Source organism: Calypte anna, chromosome 23, assembly GCF_003957555.1.
Source record: "Calypte anna isolate BGI_N300 chromosome 23, bCalAnn1_v1.p, whole genome shotgun sequence".
Lineage (NCBI taxonomy): Eukaryota > Metazoa > Chordata > Aves > Apodiformes > Trochilidae > Calypte > Calypte anna.
In genome coordinates, this window is record NC_044268.1 from 4,866,597 (window position 1) to 4,890,569 (window position 23,973).

At 45.5% G+C, this 23,973-nt stretch overlaps 1 protein-coding gene across 1 annotated transcript in view; it reads right to left on the reverse strand.

Annotated features, from left to right (window-relative positions):
- Positions 1-2,230: 2,230 nt before the first annotated feature.
- LOC103530805 (lethal(3)malignant brain tumor-like protein 3) overlaps positions 2,231-23,973 on the reverse strand; it is a 49,682-nt gene continuing 27,939 nt past the window's right edge. Inside the window, 9 exon segments of the mRNA XM_030464509.1 lie at positions 2,231-6,014; positions 9,254-9,316; positions 13,651-13,817; positions 16,126-16,187; positions 16,594-16,725; positions 18,080-18,259; positions 19,042-19,141; positions 19,241-19,355; positions 20,500-20,610. Coding sequence (XP_030320369.1) covers positions 5,886-6,014; positions 9,254-9,316; positions 13,651-13,817; positions 16,126-16,187; positions 16,594-16,725; positions 18,080-18,259; positions 19,042-19,141; positions 19,241-19,355; positions 20,500-20,610 — 1,059 coding nt within the window. The 3' untranslated portion in view covers positions 2,231-5,885.

The window sequence follows — 23,973 nt, forward strand, 5'->3', positions numbered from 1 at the left end:
AAAGCAACCAACTCACACCACCCCCTGCCCAGCTGCCACCACCTCTCCTCATGGCCCTGTCCCACCCCATCTCAGCCCAGCAAGCTCCAGTTGTTAAACTCCAGAACCAAGCAGCCAAGGCCAACAACTCCCATCCCCCCTAACACTGCAGCATCCCCAGTTGTCAAGGCCAAGGATCTCATGCTGGGGGAATGGATACAGCACTGTGGCTCTGCTCAACCCTTCCAGTGAGGATGAGGGAGCAGAGGGTGGGGGGTCACTTGTTTCCTCATGCAGGAGGTGGCAGGAGGCTCCTTTTCCCCATCACTTTTCCCCACCAGCCACATTCCTCCCTTCAGCCAGTTTCCACACCCGGGCTAACAAGAACACAGGAACTGCTCAAAGGGGAGCTCAAAGCTCTGTGCAAACCAGAAAAACCCACACAATCTCCCCACCCTCCCCAAGCACCAGAAGTCCCCTCTCCCTGCTGGGAAAACCAGCTCCCTCCCAGCAAAGAGCAGGAAGAAGGAAAGGTTGGTGCACATACCTCAACCCAGAGCTGGGAATCAGGGAATCCGTGTCCTCCCTGGGCAGAGCAGCTGGAGAGGAGGAGGAGGAGCAGCAGAAGGTCTCTTCTGGAGCTGCAGGCACCTGCTCTGATGGTTTGTGTGTAAATGCCAGGCTGCCAAAAGCTCTGTGCAGCTCCAAGGGTTGGATGAGCTTTGGGACCTTGTGGAGTTGCAGGAGTTTGGGTCCCATGGGCTGAGCAGCTCCAAAGGGCTCCTGGTGGCTGGGAGGTTTGGCTGAAGGGTGATGCAAAGGAGCAAGGAGGGAGGCAGAGTCCTTCTTCCACTCTGCTCTGTCTTCACCTTAAGTCAACCCACGAGTGGGTGTGGGAAGCCCACGTGCAAGGTCCTGAGTGGGAGAGGGGGGGAGCATCCCAAGGAGCAGAGTGAGGGCTGACAACAGAGCAAGTTGAGCATTCAAGCAGGCAAGAAATAAACTACAGGTTTTGCCTGTCAAGGAGAAATATGACTTGGGACAAAAAATTCTGTGTCTGCCTGAGCAGAATAATCTGCAAATCTAATCAGCCATTTGGGTGATTAATGCACCCTGCTCTGGGAGGGTTGCTCCATCAGACAAAAAAAAAAGCAAAAAAACCCCAACCCCTTCCACAGAGAAATTCAGATGTCACAAGTGCAATGCCACAGACAAGCACATGTCCCAGCACAGCCCTGAGGGAATCAACAGAGCAAGTAAAAGCAAAATGTGATGTTACTGAGCATGCAAGCAGCATCCCAGCTGACCAGGACTGGGAATCAGATCCCAGTAACAAAAGCACACAAGCCAGGGGTTTAAATAGAAGCAAAAAAAAACCACCAAAAACCAAAAAACCAACCCTTGAAAGGGAAAAAAACCAAAGGGAAGAAAACCAATGGGAGCAAATGTTTACCCTGATGATGGGATAGTTTAGAAATTCTGGCTGGGCTCCAAGCCTTCAATATTTTTAGTTTCCAAAGGTCCTGGTAATCTCAGCTGCTGAAGTGAATCCATCCCCTCCTGCCCTTGGCTCGCTGAGGTTTTGGCTTCAGCCTCTGAGCTCCTTCTGAAACACCTCTGGGAAGAGCAGGAGGAAAAGTTCCACCAGCTGATTGTGGGGAAGAACCAGCTGAGGGCAATTTGCCCAGGGATTTGCAATTGATCAGCTAATTGCAATTAGAGAAGTAACAAACACCCAGGTGAGTTGATTTACATCGTTATGGGGACATAATACCATGAGGCATTGAGGGAGGAAAAACTGACACAAAGCCCCCAAAATGCTGAGTTTTAGCGTTGATTTACACTAATAACAAATTCTTGTTTTCACTAAACACTCAAACCTGGAAGGTGCTTTAGGAGAGGGCAGAGTCTTAGGACAGGAGGGAACTGGGGGAACCAGGGAGAGCCCCAGCAGCCAAGGCTGATCCTGTCCTTACGTGCACAGCACAAAGAGCTCAAATACCCAGCTTTGCTCAGCCTGACAATGGAGATGAAAAATGAAAATGCTGCCTCCATTTTGATCGCCAGGTTTAGGAGGGGGAAAACAAGGTGACAAACCTCTGCCATGACCAACCCACCCTGGTGACAGCCCTCGAGGGCAGGGAGCCAGCCCAGCATCCCAGCGAGCACTCATCGGGCTCATCCCCAAACCCAGAAAGAATAAGACAGGTTTGAACTTATATTAATTTTATTCACATTTCCAGAAGAAAGCATCAGTGGAGTGCAACGTCATGGCTAGTGTCAAAAAGCTCAAGTATTTGGTTTAAAAGAGGCAAACGTTTCAGAGGCTGAACCGACACCGGGCACACGCTCCCTTCCCCTGCACGTGTTCCCAGTTCCAGTCGGAGGAATTTCCAAACTAAGCTGGCTCATCCCATCATGGAGAGGATGTCAGAAACTCTAAAGCTTTCTGTGCTATAAATCCCCAAGCAGGGCATGAAAGTAGCAGGCAGGAAATCTTCTACAGCTGAACTAGCTTATCCCCGGGGGTGAATGTTGTTGGGTTTTTTTTGCTTTTTGCTTTTTGCTTTGGTTGTGGAGTTTCACTATCAGGGCTGCCCACTGCTTCTCTCCAACTTCCATGTAATTTGTTACCCAGAGCAGAAATTTCCTGCTGCTGGATTACAGGGATGATTGTTGGTGACAGCAGAGAAAAATTCTAACAGGACTCTCGACCAAGGAGAAAAAAAAAATCCGATTGCTTTGGATGTCAGAAACAGGGATGCTACAACCAGGAGTAAAATCCATTTTACTTGAGAAGTGAAACTTCCCAATTGCACTGCCAGCCCGTGGGAAGCTGTCATGGAGCTTCTAAGTGATATATTTATATTTCTAAATGACTTCAGGGTTTAGTTGGGCCACCAGCTGGTTTCTGCTGACAGTGAGCAGCCAACAAAAGCCTCCCCAGACTAGGTGGCATTAACCACTTTCAGCTTTGTTCACCACAGAGCTCCAAGTTTTGGCTTTCTGCTTCAAAGTGCATGTTTCAAATTAGACAACAAGGCATCAGACAATCAAAGGCATCTGCAGACCCCTCACCTTGCTACAAGCCTTGGTCTGGAGTGGGACAAGGCAGAGCTGAGTTTGCACAAGCAGAGTCTGGCAGCAGAAATAAGTCCTGGAGCAAAATGGCATCAGCAGTGAATGAATCCCTAAGTTATGGGGCTAAGAGATGAGCTGGTTTAGTTGGTTTTCTGTCTTGTAAATATTTTGACTGTGTCCAGTGAAGAGCACTGGAAATCTTTTGGCCCTTGTGTTACTGTGGTGTTGCTTGGTTTTTTTTAGAACCCAGCTCTCTTTGGCAAAGGAGTCACTAAGAGATGTGTGCACGTTCTTGCTTGCTCTGCAAAGACAATTATTGGGTTACAAAAAAAGGCACAAGAAGCACATTCCTCCCTTTTCTACCCCTAAAAGGGCTCCTCCTTCCTCCTTGCTGTTAGCACTGCTCTTACTGTCACTGAATCAACTCCAAGAACACATTTTCTTCTTTGATCCAGCTGGCTTGGAAGCCCCTAGGATTAAAGATTTCTCTTCTGTTTGAATAATTTCAGTGACTAGAATCTCATTGCTTGTTTCACCAATTCTCTTCATCCTCTCTCTATATATAGTAAAAGAGATGAAATAATGTTATATTTTGTTTTATTGCTGGAGGCAATCTGCTGTCCCCAAACTCAGTTTCCCAGAGGAAGGAGATAAAACAGAAAACCTGGCAGGAACTGCTTGCTAGAAACAAGAGGAAGGTGAAACTGCACTCCCCCCACCTGGCTGGGTGTCACAGAGGGGGAAACTGGAGCAAAGAAGGGCTCAGGGTGATTTAGCAGTGGAGAGGCAGAAAGAAAATACAGTCCAGCTACAGATCCTCTGCTCCAGTTGTCAGGAAACAATTTTGCTTTGCCTGGAAGGCAAGTTGTGTCAGAGTTCAGGACATGCCACTTACAATTCAAGTCTTCACACTGATGTCAGATGCACAGAGGGGGAGATAAAGGAATGTGACTCTTTGGTGAATATCCCAGTAATCATACCAAGAATGGATTTTTATAAATTAAATCCCTAACCTGTCTCATCCTTAACACTGCATTGAATTCCTGACTGATATTTCATGTTTCAGCTAGGAAATATCCCACCACCACCATGTCTTCTCTGTGGAAGGCTTCAGCTCCTTAACATCTTATACAAAAATAGAAAGTATGGATAGAAATTGCTCTAAATATTAATCCAGGACTGAATGCCTTCAGCAGTGTGGATTCTGCTATTTACAGTTTTAAGAAACTCACTACTTCAGGCAAGTGGCAAAGACTTTCTCAGCAGCTGAAAGGTGGGACAAAGGACATGGAGTGATTAGGGAAGGAAGAGACCCAAGTGTGTTCTTGTGTCACAGTCAAGGAGAGCATGTTCAGTCTCAGTTCCTGATGGCTCTTGGAGATGCTGCAGGGCTGGGGAGTGTGGAAACAACACTGGTGACAAGGACACCAAGCACAGGAGGTGTCTCCAGATGGGTCACACCTCATCATGCAATGCCCTGAGAAATTCATGCAGCCCTGGGCTGAGGCTGATGCCCATCCTGCCCTCAGCAACATCATGGTCTCACACTCACAGTGCTCAGAGGGGTTTGTGCACAGAGGACTCAGCCTGGAAAGTTGGGATGAAAACATCTCCCCAGCTGAGATGGGCAGAGCTCAGCTCCAGAACAACCAAACACCTGACAGGGAGGGTGGCCAGAGGATGGCTCAGGAGCTGGCAGGATAGCAGGCACAAAGGGGAACACTGGGCAGAGCCACACAGGGCTCACCACTTCTCCCAAGGTTTCCATGGGAGCACAGTCCCATGGCCATGTCCATAAAGCTGTGTCCTCTCTGCCTGTCAGCACTGACCAAAACCCACCTGGAGGCTGGAGAGGCTTAAGCACTGAGCACTTGGGAGTTTCAGCTGCTCCAAAGTAAAACCAAATTGTTTCTTGGCAATCTGGTTACACCTGGACACACTTACTGGGCACTGCTGGGGTCCCAGCTCCTGCACTGAGCACGCAGCTGACAGTGGAGAGGACAAGAAGGAATCCACCCAACTCCCAAGTGCTCTTAACTGTGTCATCATGCTCTAAGTTGGTCCTGGGGCAGAGGAGCAGTTGCACAAAAGCACTGACAGGAGAATTCCAGCTGGAATATTTGTTTCCTGTGGGAGATATCTTTATGAGGGGATCTCTGCCTACCCAGAGCCTCTCTACACAGGGCTTGCTGCTTGCTCTCTGGTGACACCAAGAACATTTTGGTCTTTAGCAGAAACCATGCAAGTCATCACTGCTGGAAACCCTTTGCCCATGCACCTTTCTGCTGTGGTGTGAGCATCCTGCTGACCAAGGGTATTAGAACAAGTAGGATCAGGAAAAGACACTGGATTTTAAGAAGCACTCCTGAAAAGTTCAGCTCTTGAGTCACAGCACTGAAGGATAGAGGCAAGTTGCTCAGTTTTTCTACATACTGAACTTATTAAACATGCTGGTGTTAATTCAGTCTCTCTCAGGCACCATCCCTGGACACAGGCATTTTACTCATTGCTTTCTTCTTGTTCTTGCAGCTCCACCAATGTGACCCTGGATTCCCCTTATAACTGGAGGTTTCTTCTCTATCTCAAAAAGAGATTGATATATCAAAACCAAATTCAATTACAAAATATAATAATATCCTCTTCTTGGAAGTGAAGCTGCCCCATATTCCAGACTGTGGCAGGATTTTTATGTCCACAAAATATTTTTACCCAGTCCTACTTAAAATACATCTGAGTCCCAACCTAACAGTGTGGCATGTTGGTAATGCTCACAAGTGAAGATCCATTCCCCATCAGGTCCTCAGGGGCTCTGCTGAAGGCTCCTCTTAGTTGTCTTCTGCAGACTTCAACATGAGAATGGCATTGTAGATCTTCAGGGCAGGACCCAGCTTGATACTGAGGATTTTAACAATGTCACTCTGGTTCAGGAGCAGGAAGGCCTCACCATCTATCTGCTGGAAGTTGGAAAAACAACATAAAATAAAGATTAGCATCAGTAGAGAGGCAGGTTTCTTACTCCTGGTCATTCAATGAAATAAAAGATTGAAGCCTGAGGAATGAAAGTGCAACCAAAGCTCTGAAAACTCAAACTTCAATTGTTCTGAAAAGCCAAAAATAGTAAAAAATGCTATGGCTTATTCACAACCCGTGGTCAAGAATGAGAGCAGGAAATCCAGTAACTGTGAGTCTTCAGGAGGCAGCTATCCAAGAATTAATATATTACACTGATCTGACACAATTAGAAATACAAAATCACCATTTCCTAGTGCATTCATTCCAGTCTGCCACTGCACAGACTCTGACTCCTGTTAAGCAGGGTAAAATTTAAAGCCAAATACCCTTCTACCCCTTTTTTAAATTTTATTTTTGTCTGGACTGCTCTGCTCTAAACCCTACAGATGAGAAAACTTCCTGGGAGGTGGAAGATCTGTCTGCTCCCACAAGTATGTGCAACACCCACAGACCCAAACTCAGTTTAAAGCTGTTGGGAAATCATTTTCAGTGCCCCTGAATGGGTTTGCTTAGCACATGGTAAAAAAGCTCATGTGCTACATAAAGCAAGGCAGAGTAAAGACATGTAATCTGCCTGGACTTAGAGCCACTCTCCCCTAATCCATCAGCAAGGAGATATTTGATTGGATTCAAAGTAAGCAAGTGAAAACCACACTACCTGGTGAAAGTACAGGATGCTTTAGGTAGCAGTGAGTGAAACTGTAAGATTATTTTAAGAGGTTAAAAGTTTAGCTGGGTTTACAAGAACACCCACAGTGTTCTTGTAAGTATATATAACTAAAATAGAATTAAATTTTATATATATAAAGATGATATATATTTATATATATAAAGATATAATTAAAAGAAATCCCAAAAGCTGCAGGAAGGAAGCCAAAGATTAATGGACACAGACAAACAGTATCTGTCTCCCTCAGTTATCCCCTTGAAGTCCATTTACAGGGACTGACAGCATCTCCTCCTCTCACTTGATGCTCACCAGTGCAGCAGACAGCACAGGACACTCAACTCATCCAAAACAACAAATTCTTCTGTTTCTGTAGTCTGCCTAACTACAACTTTTTGTGGATGGCAATGACTGGTGGAAGAGGACACAGTGAATAAACTTGGGCAAGCACACAATTAAAGCAAAGAACTGGGAGACAGGAGATCTGGTTTCCCCTTCTCTAACCACAGAAGAGACTGTGAGGAAGTTATTTAACCTCCCAGTGAGCACACTGGAAAAGACAGCAGTGCTCCCAGTCCCCAGATGGCCACACAATGTCCCCAAATCTTATTTGCAAGCTGCCTAGAGTCTACACTACTGCAATGAACATGGTAAAAATAGCTTGAAACAAATGGAGTGCTGATTAAATTAAATAATACAGAGTCAAGAGTAGCAGAGAACTGCTAGAAAACAGTCCTGTGTTTCAAAATGCTTTTGAGTCCAGTATCATTACCATGCTCCATTTCCACTGCATTGCCTCCAAGATGCTTATTTTAAACAGACCTTCCCTGAACTGGACCCAGAATCAAGCCCAGTATCAGTGCTTTATTATGATTTCCTTTGTTCAATCTTATTCAGATGGTTTTTAGAATTCCCTGCACAATTTGTTCTCTTTGTTCCTAATGTAAGCAGCAACTTCTCCCTCTCCCCCCCCACCCCCAGCCAAGAGAAGTCTGCAAGGGATTTATTTATCCTAAAGGGTGAGCACTCCCAGGACTGATTCCAGCTTAGGGACAGGGTGAGGGGAGCTCAGCAATCCCCTCACTCACACCTGAATTCTGGCCAAAGCCAAACTTGCTGAAAGGGTTTTAATTTCAAACTGATTTCAGCACAAGGCTGAAAACCCACCCAAGCCCCTCTCCTCTGGCACAGGAATCATATTTTTTGAGGCTGCAGATGGTAAGGTATTAAAATAGAAACCTGGCTATCTGCTCTCTGGCCCAGGAAGCAGTCACTGTGTTCAGGACTTGTTTCAATTATGCACAGGAAAAATAAACCACATTGTGAATGGTTGGATTCATGAGAAGATTTCTTTGTAACAGCTCACCTAACAAACTCTCACCACCACTGACTACATCTGCACTAGAATTTGGGATGAACCTTTTGCACTTAGCTATACTGAAATTAATGAGACTATTATTGTTATTATTATATTTTATTATTTTACTATTTTATTATTATTGATATTTCTATTATTCCCACCATACTCAGTTAAACAGTATTCCACTAGCTTGCTGCATTGTGAACAGGACCTCCATTTCTTTGCTTTTTTATTTTGCATGTGTTCATGACTTTTAAAACAAGGGGCTACAAAACACAGCCACAAATCCCACCAAATGCACTGCAGCCTGCTCCATCCTGAGAGGAAAGCAGCTCTGGGGAGCTGTCATCTATTAAAAACCTGTCCTTTACAGCTGCTACAACATGGAAGGTTTCTCCTTGCTCAGACAAGATGCAGCCCCTTCCCTCACCATCTCACCCCCCAGCAGTAAATGTGATGACAGAAGGGGAGGAATCTCTGGGTATATTTCTCAGGGGCTCCTCAGGAATCTCCAAGTCCAACCTGCAATGAAACTGGGAGCTGAAGCACTGGACAGAACCCAGGGGTCTGGGATCCATGTGCTCAGAACCAGGGGGGCCATGCCCCATGCTGCCTCTGGGTTCTCTGGGTTCTCAGAACCAGGGAGCTGAGTCCAGCCCAGCTCAGGCAGCACTGTCAGGACACAGGGCAGGAGGAGATGCTCTGATCTCCTCAACCACTGCTTGTTCCAGGAATAGGTTCCATTCCTGCTCTCCCCACAGCCAGAGGGGAAAGCAGCAATTCCTGGGAAACCCTACAACTTGTAGCCTCCCCATGAGCAGCAGGCATCTGTGCTTGTTAGAGGGAGCAGATGAGATCCTCACTGCACCATTCCAACAGGACATCTTCCTAAGGATGCCAAACCCACTGCACAACAGTCCAAGACAGGATGTTAAGCATAAGCTCAGTGATTGGAACTGCAGGGGAAATCTAAAGCAGAATGCAATTAGCCATGCAGGAATTCAGCTCCATGCTGGAGCTGCCTCCTAAATGCCACAGGCTGTGTGCTGACAAAGGCTGAGCACAGACTGGGATCTCTGCACTGTAACTCCAGAGTAAGGGGCTAAAAAAACCCTTTGCTGGCACAGCACAGGATTTGGGTAGACTCAACTTACCTCATCCCTGAAAACAGAAGCTTGTTCTTTGCAACCAGGTAAACGCTGGATAAAGCTCACCACCTGGAAGGAGAAAAAGAGAAAGACAGACAATTAAAGTGGGATTTCACCAAGCCAAACAGTCTCATTTCTGTATGAGAGTTCTATATGCAAGAATTTATAACTCTTTAATACTTAGAGCTCTCCTGAGAATGAAGGGTATTTATGAAAACCATTACAGGACTGTTGGTGCAACACCCCTACAAGGTGTGTGCTGGCTACTTTCTGTATTGCCTTTTGACCATTTGCCTTCCTGTGCAAGTCCACTTCCTCCATTGCTTAAAAGTCTCTTTATAAAATATCAACAATACTTTTAGAGATGAACAGCCCTACATGGCTAGACTATTTTAAATCCACCCACAACTTCACTTTCTCCACGGTACTGCTGGAAAGTAAAACCAGAAAGAAAAAAAGGATCTGGAGTTTGCCAGGATGACATCCAAAATAAACCATCCAAGTGAGTACTGCTGGTTTACCAACAAACAGAGGGCAGAAGAGCTGGGATGGAAAGGAGTTTGGGTTTTACTGAATGTGAGGTGGGTGCACAGGATCCATGGAACCAGCAGGATTAAACGAGCAGAAGTTAATCTAACAATTAGGGAAAACCTTTCCAAGCAGGAAATCTGTTACCATTTGGAATAATCTTCCCAGAGACATGCAAGCAGCCCTTGGATGCCATTATATAATAGCAAATAGCAGGAGGAGCAGTCCTGAAGGCAGCAGAGGATGACTTAATGTGTATTGTCTTCTCCAGCTGTAGCTTCACTGCTTCACAGAAGATTTGTATATCAGGGCATAATCAGATTGAACATCTGATGCTAATTGGCTGCTCCCTTGCAGGACCAGCTCAGTTTCATGAGGTGCATGCACTGGAGTCATTACAGATGTGACATTTCTTCCATACACAGACAGTTAGGAGGGGTCACGTCAAACACGAGCTCTCCTTTAACTCAGGGTTGTCAGATTCTCCCCCAGATGGTGTCACTGCCTCTCCAGCTGATCCCACCACTTGACAAGGATTTATTCCCTTCCCCCAGTTCCTCTGACCAGGCAGGCAGGGAGCTGTCAGAAGCCCATTTTGGGTGAACAGCCCTGATTCCTCTTGTTTCTGTTATGCAATCTGAAAGTAGAGCACCCCCCTCCTCTTTCACCCTCATCTTCTGCCAGCAGGGACAGCTCCATTTTAAAGGGGAACCCCTAAAATCCACATCTCCATCAGGCAGTGATCCCAGATTTTCTTCTGCCCAAGTGCAAACTCCTCTTACAAAACAAGTACCAAAATACTTCCCCTTTTAATCCCCCCTCCTCACAATTAAAAGCACTAATGAAAATCCTTCTGCAAGGTCTGGTACTATCCAGAATTCAAGAGACAGTTGGAGCCCTGGGGACAAAACCTAAGTGCCCTGTAGTGTCCATGGTACTGAGAGGCTGGCAGAAATCTTCAGGGAATGATCTGAGCTTGTCTTGCTCCTGTGCACAACTCCTGCTGGTTATTGTCACAGACACTGAGTGACAGACCCTTGATCTGCCCCAGAAGTCATCTGTAGGGACACTGAACCACAGGAGTGGCCTTTTATCCCAACAGGAGCCCTGGGGTTTACCAGGAATGGAGAGAAGGGAGGGAAGGAGGATACATGGGGAGAATACAGCAGAGAAGGTCCCCAGGAGAAGTCCCCAAACCAAGGTGTGGCAGTTGAGGGACAAAGAGGCTTTGGTGCACAAAGCCAAAAAACCAGTAACACCATGGGACAGAAGAAGCCAAGACAGCCTCAAACAGTGGCAGTGAAGCCCTGAATCAAGGGAAAGGGGGAGACCAGAGGGTGCAAGGTAAGGTTGGAAAAGCTGCTGGAGAGGTGAGGAGCACAGTGGGATCAGACAGACCTGGGCTCTTCCTGGTGACCAGCAAGTCACCACCTCAGTGCTCACAGATCTGCTGCAAGTGTCTTATGCTATGACTGCATACCAACAAAAGGAAGGAGGTTGAAAAAAGAACTTTATGTAGTTCTGAGAACTCCTCAGAAACTCCACACAGCCCGTGTGGAAGGTGCTGATGCCACCCCAGCTGTGTGTGATACCCTGAAGTCAGCACAGTTCTGGAACACCTTGCTGGCAGAGTTGGAAAGAGCCACAGCAGAACAGACAAACCCTGGTGAGAGTCTGCAGGGAGGAGCTGGCTTCACCCAGGATTTAGTAACCCACAAGCAATTAGCACCAGGACAGCCCCCCCACAAGGTATTAGCATCTGATGGAGGATTAACTAATGAACGATCCAACTTGAGCACATATTGATGTTCTTCTCTGATTCAAAATCCTCCACTAGCTGTGCTCTGAAAACATGGCAAGATGCTTCCAATAAATTAACAAAGCTGCATCCAAGTAACTACTCTTGTTGACTGCTCAGTGCTAGCAAGAGTTTTTTGCTTCCCTAAACACTGCTGCTGCTCTGCCAGTTCAGCTGCTCTCAACCCAGAATTAAAGCAACATTTTTTTTTCCTTAATGTGGGTTTTATAAATTAAAACCAGTTCTCTGGTCTGAAACCAAAGGAGAATTTACAGCCCCATTGCTCTTGTGTCACAACAGCAGAATGGCCTCCTTTGTGCTGCAGAGTTCAAAGCACAACTCAAAAGGCAAATGTTTGCCCTGTAGGAAGACATGAGGAGCCCCAATGCCAACAGATTAAATCTACCTTGGACTCACCAAAACACAGAAACTTCTGCTGCTTTCATCTTCCAGACCTGCAGCTACATTTCCCTGCACATGCTGACCCTGCAAGAGCTCATGCAGAGGCCAAACTGATTCCTGTGGGAACTGCTGATGAACATAATTTGCAAAACCAGATCCACTTTACTGAAATTCAAGACAAAACCTGTAATGACTGTAGCCAGCCTGTTGTGGGGCTGCAACTGATCTTTCTAATGTGCCATTCATGCTCCTGCTGGCAGCTGGAACTTCATCAGTTGTTTCAGGCTGCAGCACAGAGGAGTTGAGAGTATTCCAGGTTTTGAATATACCCAGAGAGTCCTGCATTCCTGTCCTGTGGTTCCTGCTTACATTTATCCCTTATCAGGCTAATACCCCAGTTAAATTTACCTAGCAGTTGCTTTAAAGGTCAACTGCAAAGGACAAATTTTATTTGGCTTGCATCCTGACTCTGTTTTTCTATGAACACGCCTCCACGTTTTATCCAAAAGAAAGAGATTTTGATTTTCATGTCAGAGGATTATCTGCTTCTGCTTTTATTGATTTTCTAAAAGATCTGTTGGAAAAATCATTGGAAGGCCTCTCAAAAGAAAGATATGAACAGCAAATCTGTCAGAGATATTTTTTCCTCCTTGCTATGAAACTAATTCAAACACATTTTCATTACCAAAAAACACAAAACCAAACCCACAAACCCAAAACACCCCCAAGAAAAAGGACCAAGTTTTAAACCAGCCACACTAGTTGCTCTATTCCCTTCACAACTGCTGTGGTTCCTGTGATACTGCAATCCCAGCAGTCTCTCTCCAGCATGAAGAGGAAAGTCAAGACTGGATTTATCTAACCAAAGAGGCACTCAGGGAAAATGCAATTTCTAAAAGTCTCTAAAAATCCTCAATGCATCATGAAGAAGGGCACCTTCTTCCTGCTTTGCAGATTACCTATGTCCTTGGAAGCACAACATTACAGCACATTTCTCTTGAATTAAATGGCATGCCATTAAGTGCCAGGATCCAAACTGTCACCACTTCCCAAGTGGAGATACAAATATTATTTATGCCCAAGGCACTGAGGCAAAAACTAACTAGTCAGCACACCAAAAGAGAGCAGCTTTTTCACATGCCACCTAATTGCAGAAGACATCTCAAGAGCCAGGAGTACAGAGACACATCCCCAGCTGCACAGCTCCCTCTGTCAGAAATCAGGTCAGGCTGTGGGCAGTTTTGTTCCAGGGGAATCAGGCAGGGAGATGCAGGAGGAGTGGGCATGCAGAGTGCAGACTGGAATTATCTGCAATGTAAAAGTGAATCAGCAGCGAAGTCACAGGAGAGGGGGAGGGAGATCAGAGAGAAAAGGAATCTGCTGTCAGATTGCTGTTTCAGGCCTGAGGACTACAAGATCAAGGGGTAAATAAAGAAAAAGGGAGAGAATCCTGTTCAGGGAAAGGAGCCTTGGCTATCAGAGGGTTAACAGGGATCCTTCCCCTTGGTTATATTCTAGGGTATAACTTCTAGCTGAGTCAGCTGTGGCATATGCAGAGCAAAGAGAAAAGCCTTGCCTAGGAAAGGGAAGAAAAGAAAGATGTCTCCAATTTGCAGTCCAGGAGAGGAGGGCTCTGGCATTCCTGCCCCCTAAGAGAGCAGAAGAGGGAACTCACCTCTTCCACACTCCATTTGGCCACATGTTTGGCTGTCAGGCCTGAGACCTCGGGCAGGAGCTTACAGTGCTGCTCCCAGCAGAGGTGGAGGCGGTGGCTCGGGTTGGAGGCCAGGGAAGGCATGAAGATGGACTGGTGGAGAGCTTGCTGGAGATCCAACTCAGAGTCTGCAAAAGGAAACGAGACAAGTCAGCTTCAAGCAGGAGCATTTACAAGAGAGCAGGAGGAAGGGTCACACTCTGGCAGGAAAAGCAAAGCAGGGTGAGCAGAGAGCCCCGTGTGGCATCCTGAGCTCTCAGGGTGTTCATTCCACCCTCCCAAGGAGGAGAAAGAAAAGAGAAGATTGCCAGGCTGGAGGCTTTATCAGTAGCTTCCTCCTTGGAAAATGATGTCATGCTGCTAACAGAGGAGATGTTTGCAGCGTTTTATTGACAAGGTGGAGGAGTTCTGGTAACAGCATCTTCAGCTGGAAAGTGATGGCATGGTTCCAGCAGACAGCTGGAGTAAAGAGCACCAAGCCTGCCAGCACAGGTGACTCCCAGGCCAGGAGCCCTGCAGGTTACCTCCAGACATCAACTCCCTCCTCATGTGTCAAGTGACAGAAGCTTTCAAAATCAAGGCAAAAAGAAAAAAAAAAAAAAAAAAAAAAAAAAAAAAAAAAAAAAAAGAAAAAACCTCAACATAAAAAAACAGAAGGAAGAAATCACCCCTCCCTAATGAGATCACTCGAGCAGTGCAGAGTCATGGTCCTAGAGGGATGTGCCTGTTACACAACAGGAAGCAAAGCAGAGGATGGAAACAAGATGGGAAACATTTCTCTGGTTGACAGCAGTTAACCTGTGCTGTCCCCTCACCCCCAACCCTGCCAGGCTCTGTGCAGGGTGTGCAGGGTGCCATCCTGTGACACACATACAAAATTCCTGGCTTATTCCTGCCTTTGGGAAGGCTGGGAATGCTGCTGGCCTCTGCTGGGTCTGCTCAGTGTCAGGGCTGGTAGCAGGATGGTATGTAAGGATCTGTGGGGTGTGCCAGTGGTTCCATGTAAAGCAGAAAGGGAAACAGTACTACAAAGAAAAAGCAAATTTTCATGATCAAAGTGAAAAGCAGCACTGGAGGTAAAGCCTGATCTAGTGAAAGGTCATTCCCCTGTCCCCAGCTGTGTCACCTCACCTCCTCTCCACCTTCCTAAAAGAGGTGTCTATTTCATACAATGAGACCAAAAAGGGAGGACTTAAAAAAATGAAGCCTGAGTAAGAACTGCTCAGCTCAGGAGCTGATGCTCCTGGTGACAGCAGGGCAGAGGACACAGCTCCTGGGGGGGCTGTCACCTCCTCCTCACCTGCCTCCCCTCCTCCCCACCTCCCTGCCACAGGAGATCCTACTCATGCTCCAGGATTTATGTACTGCCACATCCTTGCTGGGTGGGCTCTGTGACAGTTTCCTTTTCTTCACTAAGCCCAAATCCTCAGGGCTATGTGTCCAAACCACAAGCTAAACAAGTTGGTTTCCCTTTGAGAAGGAAGCAGGTTCTAACAGTTGAAATACAGATGGGATGGAAGCTCTGGATAACAGTGAAATTCCAGGTCAATGGATTATTGCAGAATAATCCATGGATTTCCATCATTCTCTTTAAGGTGAATGCAAAAGCAGAGCAGGCAGCTTCCCCTGCCAGCTGCAACTGCAGCTCAGAGCTGGCAGACTCCTCCAGCTCTGACTGCAGAAGTCAGCACTAGGTAAAAATTAAAAAATAAAGCTAGGCACCTGTCCCAGTTTGTGCCTGCTTAGCTATTTTTGATTGGAGACTTATTACCATGTTAAATCCTCCTAAAAGCCTGGTCAGCTCAGTTCTCTGAAACAGCTTTTTATAGTAAATCTGGAAGTTAAGCATATGGTTTGCTAAAGTGATATCAGAAAGCTTCTCTTAAAACTTAACCTGTCATGTACCAGAAAAAAAAAAAAAAAAAAAAGGCATTGCTTTTCTGCTTCTCCTTTTTTGTTTGTTTGGGGTTTTTTTTTGTTTTCTTTTTCATTCTTAGGAGAACCTAAAAGTCACCACCCAAAATGATTCACATTATGTTTCTGAATACCCTGTGAGGTCTAGAGAAAGAAGCTGATGGAAATTAAACTATCTGCCAGGTTTTGAGCTGGCTCTGTCAGGAGAAAAGTCATTGACTGGGGAACAAACACCCCTTGCCACTTCAGAGGAGAAGGCAGTGGTACAAGAGATGGTGCAAGCTTGTCTTCTCAGTTAATAAACACCAGGCTTCACTCTACAAAGTATTAAATCCTTCACTTCTAAGTAATTTTACCTTTCCTCCTCACTTTAAAGGAAGAAAGATGACTACTACTATCCCATCCAGCATGTGCTTTCTCTTGTGGAAAAATGCAAAACCAGAAGTTTTAAATGCTCCTTGTGACTTTGCTACATTGCACATCTATGCACAGACACAGAAAAAGAAATCAAGTTCAACCAACCTTTCCCATTGCTTTCTTGCTTCACCATCTGGAACTTGATGTAGGCACGAGAGCACCCAAGCCTGAAAGCATCAATTACAAATCTGCTCAGAAGATACACAAACTGGTATCATTCCTTCTCTGGACAGAGATTAATGGGACTTTTAGGAACCAAAAAACTTCTTCCTCTTAAAATAAGCACCAGCACTGCTCCCTCCCTCCAAGCTAAGAGCTGTGCTATTAAATTCATGGCTAGAACTCAGATGTGAGTTTACTGCAGGAAAGAGGGCCCAAAATAGCAGGAGGAAGGGAGGAGATTGACCATGTCATCCTAAAACCCTGTGCTGCAACTCTCCCATCAAATGGGGCTGTTCTAAGTTAGGATTTACATCTGGGTTTTTTTGTTTGTTTTTTTTTTTCAGATGTAGCAGCAGCATCAAGAAACACAACTGTTAATTCATGGAACCAGAGCAGAGAAATCTTATTTACTTCTTCCTTTTGGCTTTGATGTCTGCAGAGGAATCCTCTTCTACCCATTCTCTCTCCTGGTTGTTTTCAGACTGTTCTGACAGACTGTGAACACTGCTCTGACAGGACTTTTCACTGTCCTGTGCAGATTTTCTGGAAAGACAGAGAAATGATAGTTAGCTAAACTAACATCTCCTGTTCCCTATTCCTGCAGGAGAGCAAAACTGGCTGCTCCTTACAAGTGAGAGCAGCAACTACCACCTAGTGGTAGCAGCTTTCCTCTCCCTCACCATCATTACTGGCACAGTACAAAATGTTTTTTTTTTTTTTTCCTCCTCTGCACAGATTGAGGGAGATTATGAGAAATAAATCAGTCCTGTGGACTGAGGCTCTGATCCCAGCAGCTACCAGGAAGCCACTGAAGCATGTGTTATGGTGAAATCAAGAGATTTCAGATCTTTTCTCTGGATACCTCTGGGTAACATTTAAAGAGTCTCCATCAATGGGTTTGATGCATAAACTGAGCTACATGGTCACCCAGGGACTGGATTTGCACACTGAACTCAAACCTCCTCCTATCAGGAAATTAAATGCTTAGAAGAACAGAAAATATGACAATTTGGGAATGTCATTTATTCTGGGAAAATCCCCAAACTCCTGAGAGAGCCTCATGGTAACAGTGCCATTGACATGCCATCAATTCTGATTGTTAAATCTAGGAAATGGAGACACTGTGCATTTCTGGGATGGGAGGAGGAAAAACTTTGTCTCTATATGCCAGGGAGGAGAGAGAAGTATTCCTTTTTTCCCCAGCCAAATATATTTTGAATGAGTTATAAACCTAAGGAAATAAATTAAATTTAAAATGTATATAAGCCTTCACATACACCAAAGACCAAATTATTGCTGGAGTTTGCCCCTGTGAGACTGGATTTGTAAAGGTGACAACAGTAAAAGCCTTCATGTCCAGGTCTGACCCATGACATATTTTAACCACCTCCTGCAGTCCAAGAACTAATACACACTTTGCTTCAATGATCCTCAATTCCAAGGTTTTCATGTAAGAAAATAAAATACCTGGAGGAACTCAACTTGTTTACCAAGTGGTACACACAGAGTCATTACCAGTGTAATGCAGCCAGGTCTGGGGTGGGTTGCAGTTACAGTTTAATAGTGCAAAATAACCTTGCTTGACAGTTTTAGGACAGGAAACCAAGGAGATGAATACATACTAAATTGAAACAGCAGGGAAAAAAATTTATGGAGACAGAATGCAATTTCCTTTGTTGGAATGTGACCAGTGCAGCAGGATTAAGGAATCAAGAAACCTATTAAAGTACATGAGGGTATAAAAGTGCACTGTTCTGTGTTAAGAGTGTCTGGGGCATGGGTCAATATTACAGACAGAGAAACTCAGTGCTCTGCTACTTCTCTGCTAATTCCTCTGTTTTTCAGCCTTGTAAAATGGTTTGGCTCAGTACTTGCTCAAGAAAAAGGTTCAGCTCACCTGGATTGTGGAGAGTCCTCCTGAGAAGACTCTCCTGCTCCCAAGAGAAATGGGGCAGGAGCCTCCAGCCTCTTGGCTTTCTGGATGTTATTGCCAGGGGAAGGTCTCTCCCCACTCAGACGATCCTGTAACAAGTTTTCTCTGTTAAGGTTCACATCAGAATATGGGCAGCCAACCAACCTGTGTCAAAGAGAAAAAGAAAAAAGAGAGATGGTGATGCATGTTGTTAAGTCATGCCTCAGGCAGACATGTCCATCACAACCCCAGAAAAAGTGAGGCAGAAGACACACAGGGAGATGTCATTCCCCACTTGAGGTGCAGGAAAGCAGAGGACTACAGGGCAGGATTAGAAACCAAAATGATGTTTGTAGTCAGCTCAGAGAACAAGACAGCTCTTCCTCTGAAACTCACCTGTCTGAACAATGTTTAATGAAACAGGGGAGTCCTGCAGCTTTCACTCTGAAAAACTCCAAACCCTTACCACACTGTATACTACTAGATCCTCAGACCTCCCACCTGGGCTTGTTTTCTTGCTGTTTAAAATAGTTTGATCAAGAACACATAAGAAATCAAAAGGCAGAGCACAAAACCTGAGCAAGCTTTTCTCACTCATGCTTAACTAAACTGCTCGCACTCTCTCCCTCTTTAACTGCCTCCTTGAATGCTTTACTGGGGTATATTATTTTATTTTTTAAAAATCCTTCATTAATGCTGGATTGTAGAACTTGGAGTGAATTGATCTACGTTGGATTTCACTGCTCTCAACAGGATTTATGGTGAGATGGCTCATTCAGACACAAGAGGGAGCTGCAGTTGCAGTTATAACTCCGGAATAAACAGCCCAGGACATTTCAGTGCAGGGCAGGAGCTTCTTGCTGCCTGGTGATTAAGGACTGGGAGGTTATGGACAGCACTCTGACTCCTCCAGGCAGAACCCTTATCAGAAGGACACAGATACATACGTGTGATGTGTTCCATAGCGTGGGCCCCTGACGTGACCAATCCCATGGCAGCCAGGAGTAGGACAGGCTTGGCCCACTGCTCCCACTCCATCACCTGCACCTGGTAAAATAATAATTTTTAAAAGTTAAATAGATTTGTTTCAGCAGAGCAGGCTGCACTTAGCCAAATTATTCAAGATTCCAATGTCAGGTACTGTACCTAGAGGGACTTGGAGAGCATGTCCAGTTTTGGCACACCAGCCCACAGGATGCACATCAGGGCTGTCTGCATCCACCCAGAAATCATAATTCTGGTCCCAGCCATCAAAATGGATCTAAAAGAAGCAAAGAGTCTCAGTGAGAGATGCAGTTCAGGACATGACTCAGCTTTTATTTTAATTTGACCCTTTGTTTCACCTTGCTCAGCTTGGAGCTGATTCATTCCATCTTTGATTCAAGTGCAATTGTCCTCTGAGCTCAGAGTAAATGTTTGTCTCCCTGAACCCTGCACCTCTGCTTTACAAAACAACCAGATTTTAGTGACATGTTCAAATCACAGGGTCTGCAAGAAAGGACATGGGGTGCTCCAGCACACTCTACACTCACAGATTAAATCTGTGACAACACAATTGCTTATTTAATTATTTGGCTTTCTGAAGATCTCAAACACCAACAATTTTGCTGAGTTTTGGAGTGAAAGGGCTAGAATTGCTGGATGAGGAGACAAGTAATAGCTAGCTGAGATCCAGGTCAGGTAAACAGAGAGGAAGGGTCACTGCAGCTTAAAGACTACTGGGTTGTCTGTGCTGCAAAGTTGCAAGTAAATGTATGAACTGTATATTGACTTTGTTTGCAATCACAGTGATGAGGCTGAGAATCAAATGGCTGATGGAAAGTGAAGTTTCCCCCTGCCCACAAAACCACCCTTTGGGAAGGAGACCTGTGCCTGAGGAGCCTCCACCACTGCAGCCTCTGCTTTACCTGGCTGCTACTTCATCTCTCAGAAGCCAAAGCACACCAGATTTGTTCTGACAATTGAAAAGAGTGAGTTAAAATGCACTGATGTAGCAAATCTGTACTGGAGAATGAAGCTGCTCCCTACACGTGCCAGAGTTTGCTTTGGGTTTTCCTTTAAGTATGCCAGGAAAACACTATTTTCAGGTAGCTTCCCAGCAGCAGAACATTTAGTGCTGCCTGCACTCAAACCCCTCACACAGCAGCTGCTAGGAGATGGGAAATGATGCTGTCAAACGGTATTTCAAAACAGTTACATTAAAACAGGAGCTAACAATACCAGCCAATTGTATGGGATTTCAACAGGACAAAACAGAAACACTTCCCAGTTGTGCAGCTCTGCAGGCTTGATCATCTGCACCCTGTTTGTTTGCTGCTCCTCATACCAAATGGATGCTTTTTCTCTGCTGCCAATCAACTTTTCTCCTCACTACAAGGGCTCTGCACTTTGAAGCAAGGTCATACCTTAATGCGATGGTCGTCTTTGTCAACAATTGTTGCCACTCTTATCAAGATGGGATTTCTTCTGTCCACAGCCTCTAACTTCATATTAACTTGGAATCCGTGAGCAGGACGCTGTAAGAGAGGGTTGGTTGTCAGCAGAATGCTAACAGCTCCGGGTGTGCAGAGCTGGCCACCACCTGCTCTGAATAAAATGTCCTCAAGTTTTCATCTGCCATTCAAATGCCTTTGGAGCTCTGGCCCCTGGTGGCACATGGCAGACTGCTTCAAATCAGAATCTCCTTGAGGATGAAGCTGTCTATCAGCAGCCCAAAACTCCTGGAAAGGAAGCCTGAGCTTTCCCCATGCAGGGGAGTATTTCACAGCAGGGCAAGAAGCACTTCCCTACCATAAAATACCAGCACAACACCCAGAGTCTGCAGCCTGACAGAACTCCCCAACACAGCAGAGATGATCTCATGTCTGACAAGGACAGTGGCAATCCCACCACTGTCTTACACCTGACAGACATCACCTCCTGATGCCTCTCTTCCCTACACTATCCAGGACATTCTTCTTGGCATCTGGATACTGCAGACACCTTCATTAAGCAGGTTCCCACCTACTGCTAATGACATCAACTTCATCTGCTTGTTATCAGTGGCTGCTGAGAAGTGCAGGGCTGGGACCTTGGAGCATCTTCAGGCACTGGAGTTTCCCACCTGTAGTTGCTGAGCTTCCCATCCCCTCTAAACCCAGCAGTCAAACAACCTTGTGAAAACTCCAGTCTGTCCTCTGCCCCTACGTGTGCCCTTAGCAAGCAGCCACAGATGTAAACCTCAAAGTAAAGCAGTGTTTCCTAATTTTCTCCATTTATCTTTAAATAACCCATGGCAAATTCCTTCTCTGACCTCCTCAGCTGGGGGTTATGGAGCACTGGATACTCATTCAAAACACATCCTTCTTCTGCACACAAAGGTCAGGATTTTAGCAAGAGATGATGAGTCATGTCTTTGAAGAAGATCAGGATAATGAAAAGATGATTATAATCACCCTTCCCTCCAGTAGCTGGGGGTGAGTCCACTCCTGAGCTAAGGGGATTACAGACTCCAAGCTTCAAGTTTCTCTTTGGCCTCTTCACCTGGACTCACATTTATCCACAGGCTTTCAGCCACATGACACACCAGGAGGAAGATAAATATAAACTGCTTTTAGTTTTAGAGCATCTTATTGAACCAACCAACCTTGTCCTTCTTCCTTGAGGAAGGATCCTGAGTGCTAGAGCACTAAATCCTGTCCAGAAGATGTGTAGGGCTATCTGTTTATGTCTTGCTGAAGGGTTGCTGCATTTTTGGCAATAGCTTATGAATGTTTTTGAATTGACAGGCTAAGACAATGGGCTGAAATAGCAATGCTGACAAGCAGGCTATCTTCTGCATTTTGGGGTGGAGAAGAAGGCAGAAAAGCAGACATAAGATGAGCTATTTGTGCTGATGATCAATGTCTCCAGGCTATGCAAGATAAAACTGTTAAAAACTAATTCAGTGAGAAATGTCTCTTTTGGCTCTCAACCCATATATTTATGTACTGATTTCCTGTAATTGCTAGCTGGAATAATACTAATAATACTAATAAAAAAAAAAAATCAATACCTGTGCCATGTATTTGCACTTCAGATCAACCAAGCCAGAAAAATAAGGAGGTTTGATCTTGAAAGAGTTCTATTAACTCTTGATATATCAAATGCCTTTTTTTTTTTTTCTGTCTCATTTTTGAAACAGTCTTGGATGCTGATTTGTATTCTGGAGTTTCATGAGAGCCAGAATTGGCTCTTCTATTCTCTGAAAGCCAGATGCCTGAAGGAGCAAAACAATGGCTGCAGAGATGTATGTAAGCCAGGAGAAGAGGCAGACAAGCCAGTTGCATTCCCCCTTGGAATGACACTTCATTTTGGAAGAGTCCAGAACAGGGAGATCTGAGTGCTGAGAAGGCTCCCTGTTCTGAGCAAGGCTCTGCTCTCTTTGTGTGACATTTCTCAACACATTTTATACTCTAAAACTCTGTGGAAAGAATGCTGCAGTGACAGATTACTGAGGACCTCAGACTGGGAGTTTGAAGTCATGCCTCATTACTTCTTTTTGTAAATGAAGAGTTGTTTATTGATCCAAAGTATTTGTCCCCATAAAGCTACTTCTATTGTTCCTCTGCTGTGCAGAAGACCAACTGCTGCATTCTTTCCCTCTTGTTTCTGAAGGTTTCCATTTTCCAGCACTGTTGGGATTTGATGAGGTCAGAAATGAGCTGAGCCCACACTGGGGACAAACGTGTCCAGCTGAGAAGTCTCATTTGCTGTCCTGCACCTTGACTCTGAGGAGCTTCAGATGTTCCCATGATCAAAGGTGCTGCCTGCCCAGCTCTGGGAAACCTCAGTCCAAGGGATGTTTTGGCATTCAACTGTGCTCAGTGCTGGTAAGGCCACAGCTTGAGTCCTGTGTCCAGTTCTGGGCCCCTCAGCTCAGAAGGAGATTGAGGTGCTGGAGCAGGTCCAAAGGAGGCAACTGGGCTGGTGAAGGGATCCAGCAGAGATCCTGTGAGGAAGGGCTGAGGGAGCTGGGGGTGTTGAGGCTGGAGAAGAGGAGGCTCAGGGGAGACCTCATCACTCTCTACAACTCCCTGAAAGGAGGTTGGAGCCAGGAGGGGGTTGGGCTCTTTTCCCAGGCAACTCTCAGCAAGACAAGAGGGCAGGGTCTCAAGTTGTGCCAGGGGAGGTTTAGGTTGGAGATGAGAAAGAATTTCTTTCTGGAGAGGGTGATCAGGCATTGGAATGGGCTGCCCAGGGAAGTAGTGGATTCTCCGTGTCTGGAGATCTTTCCAAAGAGCCTGGATGTGGCACTGAGTGCCATGGGCTGGGAACTGCAGCAGGAGTGGATCAAGGGTTGGACTTGATGATCTCTGAGGTCCTTTCCAACCCAGCCAATTCTATGATTCTGATTCTATAATTCTGGTTGTGACCTTCCAGTTCTCTGAAGAGGCCAAATCAGCCTCTTCCCATTCCCTGTCATCCACCTTGTGACCTACAACACTTGGATGGATCCCTGCTGAAATCCAGCAGTTATCCAATGTGTCTGGTTGGATTTCTACCTCCCTTATCTGAGGCCTCCCTGATTGCTTTTCCCAAAGAGCTTACCAACAAATTATACAGGAGGGCAGCAGGTATTTGCCTGCAAGGCTAACTTCATCAAAAGGAACCAAGACAACAGTCACAGTGGTGTAGAAAAGATTTTGAACACACTGCAAAGTTTAGCAAGGTGAGGCAGCAGTGCAGAAGAAGGAGGAAAATGGAGGAAAAAAAATCAACTTTCAAGTGTGAGGCAGTTTTTATGTAGCTGTTTTAAAGGCTTTTGGCTTGTTTCTGCTCAGTCAGCTTCCAGATAAATGTTCTGAACTCCAATGTAAGAATCAAAAGCTTGTGCTCCCAAGGTTGAGGGAACCATCTGC